Source organism: Conger conger, chromosome 6 (assembly GCF_963514075.1).
Source record: "Conger conger chromosome 6, fConCon1.1, whole genome shotgun sequence".
In the NCBI taxonomy this organism is placed as follows: domain Eukaryota; kingdom Metazoa; phylum Chordata; class Actinopteri; order Anguilliformes; family Congridae; genus Conger; species Conger conger.
This window is the reverse complement of record NC_083765.1, coordinates 46,158,674-46,168,083: the sequence shown is the minus strand read 5'-3', so window position 1 is coordinate 46,168,083 and position 9,410 is coordinate 46,158,674. Positions and strand designations below refer to the sequence as shown.

The 9,410-nt window shown below is 49.6% G+C and overlaps 1 protein-coding gene across 4 annotated transcripts in view; it reads left to right on the top strand.

Annotated features, from left to right (window-relative positions):
• The window catches only part of rgs12b (regulator of G protein signaling 12b), a 40,346-nt gene extending 32,165 nt beyond the window's left edge, over positions 1 to 8,181 (top strand). For all 4 annotated transcript variants that reach the window (XM_061245335.1, XM_061245333.1, XM_061245334.1 and 1 more), the window contains 8 exons: positions 285 to 382; positions 2,298 to 2,498; positions 3,349 to 3,422; positions 3,854 to 3,980; positions 4,388 to 4,484; positions 5,390 to 5,457; positions 5,993 to 6,143; positions 6,649 to 8,181. In XM_061245335.1, the coding sequence (XP_061101319.1) occupies positions 285 to 382; positions 2,298 to 2,498; positions 3,349 to 3,422; positions 3,854 to 3,980; positions 4,388 to 4,484; positions 5,390 to 5,457; positions 5,993 to 6,143; positions 6,649 to 7,091 (1,259 nt within the window). In that variant the 3' untranslated portion in view covers positions 7,092 to 8,181. The remainder of the gene's footprint in view (positions 1 to 284; positions 383 to 2,297; positions 2,499 to 3,348; positions 3,423 to 3,853; positions 3,981 to 4,387; positions 4,485 to 5,389; positions 5,458 to 5,992; positions 6,144 to 6,648) is intronic.
• The last annotated feature ends 1,229 nt before the right edge of the window (positions 8,182 to 9,410 follow it).

Here is a 9,410-nt window from a genome sequence, read left to right as displayed (position 1 = left end):
GGAGAAACAGTGCACTGTGGGTAGGGGAGCTTTTACTGTTCTGAGAGAAACAGTGCACTGTGGGTAGGGGAGCCTGCACTGTTCTGAGAGAAACAGTGCACTGTGGGTAGGGGAGCCTGCACTGTTCTGAGAGAAACAGTGCACTGTGGGTAGAGGGAGCCTGCACTGTTCTGAGAGAAACAGTGCACTGTGGGTAGGGGAGCCTGCATTGTTCTGAGAGAAACAGTGCACTGTGGGTAGGGGAGCCTGCACTCTGCCGCGTGTGACCGATCGCTGTTTTGCAGATTTCTCGGGCAGTAACGGAAGGCGGGAATCTCAGGGCTCTCTGTCGTCGGGAGCGAGTCTGGAGCTGGCCACGTGCAGCTCGGGGGGAAAGAACGAGGTGAGAGTACGGACACATCGCCACGCCAGCGCTTAGCTGAGCTCCCACCGCTGCAGGAGGAACACGCTCTCTCTTAACTCAACATGTGCCCTCCGCTTATCTCCTCCCTTTACTTTTAATAAGCATTTCATCACGCTACGCTATTATCTTTCAGTGAAAGATAATAAAAATAAGGAGTGGAACAGCGGAGAATGTGTAAAGCCTCCTCAGTGATAGCGGTCTGTGAGTCACGTTGTAGAAGGTTGTGTTTGCTTCAGAGCACTGGGCGATGGCTGGTAAGTTGGCGGATGTGAAGATAAACAGGGTATTTTTAGCGGGAGCGCTGGAATTCCGTGTGCCTGGGAGCCGCACTCTTTTTTCTCATCAATAAACCTCAAATCTCAATCAAAATAGCAGCACTGCAACATGTGCTGTATACATCTCTACATCCACTGGGGGTTTTAAAGGGATAGGTCACTTGCTGATTTACATTTTGATTTTGTTTTGTTTTTTAGTGTGCTGCTTTTTCGATTGGCCTGGACGGATTTGTGCACGGTGAAGGATATTTTAGATTTTAGATTTATGATTTTCTAGAGACCTGCCATCATTTTCAGTTACCAGCAGTGATTGTTACTTCAGCATTATAATGTTCAGATAAGAAAAGTCTAATCACATATCTGTAATCTCACACTTTAAAGGGTTAAACCCAGAAAATATATTTCAATAAGCGTGTACAGCATTCCCATGCCTCTGGAGGTTGTACATATATATATATACCAATTATTCTTTCAAAAAATGACAGTTAATATTATTTTCCATCTGAAATATTTCCTGCGCCATATGCAGCCTAAGACTGCTGTGCTCATGGAAAGATGTAGCAGCTCAATATTAAAAACAGGGATATTTATGGTACGAACTGAGTAAACACTATAAGTTGAATCCATTCCGCAGCTAACACAGAATGCTCTCATTACGTTACTGGAATGTTTTGTCAGTGTTTTAATATTGCCACTACGTGGCAGCTACATTGTGAGAATGTTTTATTGACATTATCTGGGTCGTATAGAAGGCCTACTTCAAGTGTATTGTCTTGCCTTAGAACACAAACCCCCTAATTCTTCAATGCCGCCCATTGTGAAGCCAGGGGATACTCAGAGACTTATGTAAATATCTAAAATATCCTTCATAGCACACAAAAAAATGGGCCAATTGAAGAAAAAACACATCCACTAAAACCTAAATAATATTGAAAAGGCCAGGAAAGGGAGCTGCCCCTTAAAGAAACAGAGCTAGCAACACCCCAGAGAGGTCCCTCTGAATATTTTATACTATATTCCCTTTCTACTTGGAGTATGGCATAATGATTAAAAAACCATTTCAATTCATACAATAACTGTACAAATAAGCTGGAATGATAATGAGGGTTTGTGTCACTCAGAGAGCTGTTTCTATCCGTGGGAATGCCGTGCTTGTTTATTGACACGTGTGTATAATAAAGCAAATGATTTATCGTTTATCAATATAGTTACAGCTGTAGCCATCTATCCTAGAGATCTTTACAATGAAGCTGGCAGTTAAATCATTGGGCTGACTAACAGAACACACCAACAACAGCCTGAGGTGTTAGTGTCGCTGGGAGAGGAAAGTGGGCTTTGAAATGCCTGTACATTGCTGATCAATCTAACTGGCATGTCATCCATATCCATGACTCAACACCGTAACATGAGTGGAGTTAAGAAAGAATATAAATGATCTTTTGAGAGATAAAAAAACCTTGAAAAACTTGCAGCATCTCACTTCCCACTGGTTAGAGAGTCTGTTGAAGGTCCCGTACGTGCTGTGTTCAGAAAATCAGTGTGGAACAGGTGGAAAGTCCAGTGGTGATGGTTGCAGGGGGACCGATTTGAGCGGGGCACCTCTGTCACTTCCTGTGCAGGGGGACGTGTCGAGGCACTCCATGTCGCTGTTGGAGAGGGAGCGCGTTCACAGACACTGCAGCATCAACATGCCTGACGGCTCGTGCTCCTCCGTGCCCCTGCGCCCTGGCGTCTCTGTCAGGGAGGTGCTCCTGGGCCTCTGTGAGAAGATGGGGATCAACCTGGCCGCTGTGGACCTCTTCCTGGTCGGGGGAGAGAAGGTTAGAGCCCCAAACATTCCACATGCTGGTGGAGGACTTCTCATTCTCCTTTACACACTCTGTTTTCCTCCCTACTATGTCCCAGTCATCTATGGCTTTTATGCTGTCTGTTGTCCTTATATTCCTCTATGGTGGAGGACCTTCATCACTGTCAGATCTATGGTTTCTACTTGGTTTTCCTAATATTCCTCTATGGTGGAGGACCTTCATCACTGTCATATCTGTGGTTTCTGTTTTGTTTTCCTTATATTCCTCTTTGGTGGAGGACTTTCATCACTGTCATGTCTATGGTTTCTATTTTGATGACCTCCTCACTCTCACCTATAGCTTCTACACTGTCTGTATCCCTTACATCACTGTATTAGAGGATTTCCTCTTAACTCTGGGTGGTATTTCATAGCTGCAAAGAACAAGCACAAGCATGTTTTAATGATTGTTCAGATGGGGTGCAGTGTAGTGTTATTATTGTTGGATTAGAATGTTTTTTTAGCAAAAGGTTTTTTACAAATGACTGTTCCTCAGAAGTAATAGTTGACCTCAGTCAACTTGACATTGTGATTAAACAGTAAAATAGTTTTGGGCATAAATACAAGAAGTGTAAGTAAGATATTACTGTTATGCAATGTTTTCATCAGCCCACCTTTATGATACTGTCTCCAATTCTGTGCACTCTTTAAAAGGGAAGCTGACAGTAAAACCAAATAACCTGGTTGCAGCCTGTTTGACAGTCTCTAGTGAATTCACGACACTGTATTTTCTGTGCGTATGTGTGTGGTTATCTTTAATGATATGAAATGAGCAGGTGATGCTGAAGTGTGTGTTTTAACACACCTGTGTTTGCCTTCTGAAGCCCCTGGTTATGGACCAAGACTGCATGACTTTGAGCGCTCGGGACCTAAGATTAGAGAAACGCACGTTGTTCAGGTAACTCTCTTCATTCACTGGTTCCTTTTGGTTGCAAGATTAATCTAAAGAAGTGTGATCACCTTCCCATTGTAATACTGCCACTGTGGAAATGATGTAGACGGCACAATGGTGGATAGTCCCATCTTTACGGGCAAATAAAGGCTGACCGTCATACCGTTCAGGCACAGTTTGTCGACTTTGACGTCTCTTTTCACAGAATTTCATCTGTTCATGAAGACGATTCTCTGCGTTGAGTACTGAGTGTTCCTTTAAAGTTGATTGAATTTGTTCCTGTAGCTATTCTAAGTTTATCTAAGAGCTGTGCTGTTTATCAGTAGGCCCGGTCTGAGGAATCTTGTTTGTCGAGCCTCAGTCAGCCTGTAATCTGCGTACCCATCAGGCTATCACTGGAGCTGGCCCTGTGTTTCTAACGCTCCTTTCATCTGCAGATTGGACCTGGTGCCCATTAACCGGTCCGTGGGTCTGAAGGCCAAGCCCACCAAGCCCGTCACAGAGGTCTTGAGGCCCGTCGTGGCCAAATATGGCCTCCACCTGGCAGACCTGGTCGCTACGGTGGTGAGTGGCTGCCTGTCTCCCCTTTCACCTGTGCGTAACACAATGCGTGTCACAATGTGCAACCAACCGTATTACGAACAATCGTATAACATAGAACATTGGAGAAATTACTGTAGATGTTTATTTGAATATTACTTTGATATTCACGATTACTGATTATGGGCAGTGATCCCCGGGAACAATACCGGTGTTAAAGTAAAGGGTAAAGTATTTCAAATGGGTATTTGATCCAGGTCTGATTTCAGAGGGTGATGCAATATTGACCTCAGCCCTCACCTGTGTGGACGATACCCAGCGGTGAGCAGCCATTCTGCAGCAGTGCAGCGTGGGCCGGGAGGCTGGTGCAGCAGTGCTGTGTGTAGAATGGGGCCGCCCTGCTTTAGCTGCTGTCGTCTGGTGTTCTGCAGAGCGGGGAGAGGGAGCCTCTGGACCTGGGCGTGCCCATCTCTAACCTGGACGGCCTCAGAGTGGTGCTGGACGTGGCCGACCACGCCCTGGGGAAAGGTGAGGGGACTCCTGTCCATCCGTCTGCCCGTTCCACACATTCACACACCTCCGCACCCTGTCCTGGAGAGCCACAGGGTCTGCTGGGATCCCCGAACCCTGTCCTGGAGAGCCACATGGTGTGCTGGGGTCCCTAAACCCTGTCCTGGAGAGCCACAGGGTGTGCTGGGGTCCCCAAACCCTGTCCTGGAGAGCCACAGGGTGTGCTGGTGTCCCCGAACCATGTCCTGGAGAGCCACTGGGTCTGCTGGGATCCCCAAACCCTGTTCTGGAGAGCCACAGGGTCTGCTGGGATCCCCAAACCCTGTTCTGGAGAGCCACTGGGTCTGCTGGGATCCCCAAACGCTGTCCTTCATCTTAATATCAACTACAAGTTCATGCCCTAGAAACCAGATGCGTATAATCAGCTGCATTGATTGATCGGTTAGCTCAGAATGACAGAAAAAGCAGCCGACTCTGAGGCTCTTCAGGTTGTTGGCACCTCTGTACTGTATGACACCACTTCCTGAAACCACTCCCCAAAGAACCCATCTTAAGAACCCTGTAAGCAGAGGCGATATCTATGGTGCATCTCCTCTACTTCCTCATTAGGTACCCCGGTAAGCTCATTAATGCCCCATGCAGCTGTGTGCTCTTATCAGTGTGCTGGCCTAGGCTGGTGAAGCTGGCTGTGATGAATGAGCTTGTCTGTTTGTGCCTGGCTGTGGCCAGGGTCATGCAGCAGCAGGGGCTGTGATGGGGGGGTCTCAGGCCCAGAGCCAGCGGACTCCAGTGCGGATCAGCAACGACACACGCCCCGGTCCGTGGAGCCTTCCGTTCTGCCGCCCCCCCACCCCCGATAACATCTCATCTCCAGGGCCGCTGTTGTGTCTGACTCCACTTCCTGTCTGTTCTTCCTCCCACAGACAAGCAGAAACTCGTCGCAACGAAAAGCCACGCCCCCTCTACGACGGCAAGAAGCCAAGCGGCAACAGTAAGGATCTGTGGTGGGATGGGTTTCGGGTGTCGTGGGTGGGGCGGGGGGGGGTCTGTGACGGGAATCGGACGTTCTGATTGGCTCTCCTCTTTCCGACCTGTCCACCTCCTGAGCTGGGTTTCCTGCATCCGAACCGTAACGCTGCTCTTTCTTGCCCCCCGCGGGCGAGGTTTCCTCCGCACGCGCATGGCCTGGCTCTGCCTGTCCTAACTCCCCCTCCTCCGCTCTCTCTGACGCTGCGCCCGACTCCAGGGCCGTGGCTTCGGTCTCCGGGGTGACTGCGGTAGTCATGGTAGCCAGCTGGTGGAAGCTTGGGTGGAAGCTAGAGGTGACGGTAGCGTAGCGGTGCTAGTTTTCCGGGCTCTTGTGTGTCTCACTTTGCTGGCCTTGGTTCAGAGGAAGCGTGGTCACCCTCGACCCCGCCCACAACCATGGCCCCGCCCACGACCGGGCCTGGGGAGGGGCTCCCCGCCTCAGCCCGCCCTGCGGCCCCGCCCCCCTAATCCGGTGCATTGTCGTTGTCGCAATCCAGGGCGATGAGTGTCCGTCAGGAAAGTGCTCTTCTGTGAAAGCCAGAGGGGAGAGCGGGAAGGCCGCCAGGGACCCGCCCAAATTCACACAGGACCAATCAGGGGGTAAAGAGAGGAGAAAGCACAAACACATTAATATAGACGAAGCCGAAGGTAATCCTCCCTCCCTCTGCTAAAGCTCCGCCCCTCTCATTCACTGTACACATGAAGCTTTGCTTTCCTCTGTCACTAACACCCACCCCTCCCTCCCCCTCCCCCCTCCCCCCTCCTCCCCCCTTCTGCTCAGAGACTAATGTAGGGCTCTTCGTGCTCTTGTTAACATTGTCATTTCACACAGTTATATTTAACAAGGGCTGCCCAACCCTGCAACCAGAGTACCGTCCCGCAGGTTTTCATTTCTACGCTAATTTGGCACACCTCATTCTACTAATTAGCAGGCCTGCTAGATCTCCAGCTGTTGAATGAGGTGTGCTTTGTTAGGGTTGGAGTGGAAACCTACAGGATAGTAGAACTCCAGGAACAGGGTTGGGCAGCCTGATGTTTAAGATGTATGCTCTTTATTTGACACGTTGTTTGAGTATAGATGTTTTTTGTTGTCGTTGGAAGCGTGTGCGCTGTGTTCCTGACCCGCTGACCTCTGACCCTTGACCCTGCGCAGAGTTCTTCGAGCTCATATCCAAAGCTCAGAGCAACCGAGCCAACGACCAGCGAGGTCTGCTGAACAAGGACGACCTGGTGCTGCCGGACTTCCTGCGGCTGGCGGCCGAGCCGTCCTGCTCCACGCCGCGGCGGGGGAAGGAGAACGGCGGGGCCCTCTCCTCCACCCACCACTGCCTGAGCCTGGACTCCCCCGCCCCCGGCCCCGGCCTCGGCCTGTCCCCCATCCCCCGGGCCCCCCCGCCCTGGAAGGGCCACAGCGTGCAGATGCTGGAGGACGAGAGCATGGGCGATTTGACTCTGGTGGGCGAGGGTGACATCACCAGCCCCAACAGCACGCTGCTGCCCCCCTCCCCTGTGCCCGGCCTGTCCCACACCCGCCACGCTCCCCCCTCGGACAGCCGCACAGACCCCCGGTCCAGCTCAGGTACATCAGGAGTGTGACCCCACCCCCTGTGTGCAGTGCTCTGAGCCCGGGACCGGCACCAGCTGTCCGTCTTCCCCTGACCCCGCCCCCTGTGTGTGTCGTGTGCAGTGCTCTGAGCTGAGGACTCCTCCCACTTTACTGACTCTAATGCACTTTATATTCTACACAAAATAAACTCTTTCCCTGCTTCTTTTTCTGTATTTTTTATTTTTTTCCCCATTATATATTTCTCAATAATGAACCGAATAGTTTTTGGAATTTGTGTTCTGACAATCAGTAAAGACGTGTTTCGCGAGACAGATGTTTACAGGAACGTATAACGCTACACTGCCCCAGACTCGCAGGGGGACTGAAACGTCTCCCCTGCGGAAGACCTCGAGGCGTGCTCGTGATGCTGAGCAGAGGGGGGGAGGGGGGGGTGGCCCCGCTCCTGTGCGTAAAAGCACCGCCTCGTGCCCCAGAGGGGAGAGTGGCGGTCAGCAGGTTTCCCGGAGACCGCCAGCGATCAAACGTGTTTCCCTGTGGGTGACCGCGGTGCTGTCCGGGCCGAACAAAACTGGACCGCCGCTCAAAGCTGTTTTGTTTTTGTTTTTTTCAAGCAGGTGTTTCAAATGAATTTTGTAAATTATGTCAATTATTTGAAAAAAAAAAGTTCTCGTAATGGTACTGAGTTCTTGTATTTTTGGAAAAAAAAGTTTTGTCCCCCCCCCCCTCTCCGGTTCCTCGGTAAAATGCAATTCAACAATGTCTGTACATGGGTCTCCATTTTGCCAACTTCTCTAGTCACACCTATTTTATATATTTTATTCTGTAATATATTCCTGAGAAGGTAAATAATTTATCCCTGTTATTTTTATTTACTGTTTAGCACTGCTCAGTGAAAAGTAATAAGTATGTACATACAGTAGTTATTTTTTAGAACTAATGTCATTGTTGAATTGCAATCTCTCTCTGCATAATTCTCATCTCCAGTAGATGATTTCTGTAGATTCCTTTGCTGATGAATTTATTTCCTGTGTGTGATTAGATTGAATAAATGTTAGAAGTCAAATCACAAATCTGCCTTCTGTAAGATGGTGATCTGTAGCTGACTTCCTGCTGATTTAATCTCTGTGGCCTGTCATTTGAACTGTGTGCTCCAACTGGGACTTAATTGTGCCTGTTTTTATAGCCTTAAACTGCCTGTGTCAGACAGTCTCTCTCCCTTAAACTGCCTGTGTCAGACACAGTCACTCAGTTTTACACTACCTGTATCACTCTCTCCCCCTTAAACTGCCTGTGTGAGACAGTCTCTCTCCCTTAAACTGCCTGTGTCAGACACAGTCACTCAGTTTTACACTACCTGTATCAGTCTCTCTCCCTTAAACTGCCTGTGTGAGACAGTCTCTCACCCTTAAACTGCCTGTGTCAGACAGTCTCTCTCCCTTAAACTGCCTGTGTCAGTCTCTCTCCCTTAAACTGCCTGTGTCAGACACAGTCACTCAGTTTTACACTACCTGTATCAGTCTCTCTCCCTTAAACTGCCTGTGTGAGACAGTCTCTCACCCTTAAACTGCCTGTGCAGAACACAGTAGCTGCACTATAGAATCTGTGCTGTGACGTGTTTGGATGGTCAGGACCCCTGCTCATATTGTCTCCCTGGCTCCTGTCAAACACAACCGTTACACACGTCACCCGGAGCGTAAGTGTTTTGCTAAACCGGATGTGGATCTCTGTTGGCGTAGGCGGACGGGCCGCATCAGCACTCGTCCGGTTTTGGGGTCCCGCCGGATGCCCCTGCCCCCATTGTCACTGCCGGGCGCGTTCACCGCTTGCCTTCCGATGGGGTTTGTTCTTTGTGAAAGGAGGAGAACTCGGCGCATTAGCTATGCATGGAGGTCGCTGAGCTGAATGCCTAGTTAGGAGGGCTTTGTGAAACGCGCGGCGGTTAGCATTCTGTAAACAAGGCCCGCAAACAGCGGATGTGCCCTAATTGGTGCCAGTTTATTCATTTCCACTTATTATTCCCAGAGTCGGCCGTGGTGCGTAACAGGGCCGCTCCGGTGTGCTGAATGCCACTTCCGCTCCGAGCTGAGCGGCGTTCCCATACAGGACCAGGAGCGCCGGCTATGACAGAATGAGCTTTCAGATTCATGCAGCTTCTGAGATGAGGATTTGTTACAGAACTTGCTGATTAGTCATGTCTTAAACTGTTTTCTTTTCTTCAGTACCATTTCATTGGAAAGTTTTGTGTTATGGGGGGGGGGGGTGATATGGGTGATATTACTTTATCACAGTAATTAAGTAAATAAATGCATCATTATGTTAGTAATGAGAAGTTAAGATGCTTCAGGTTG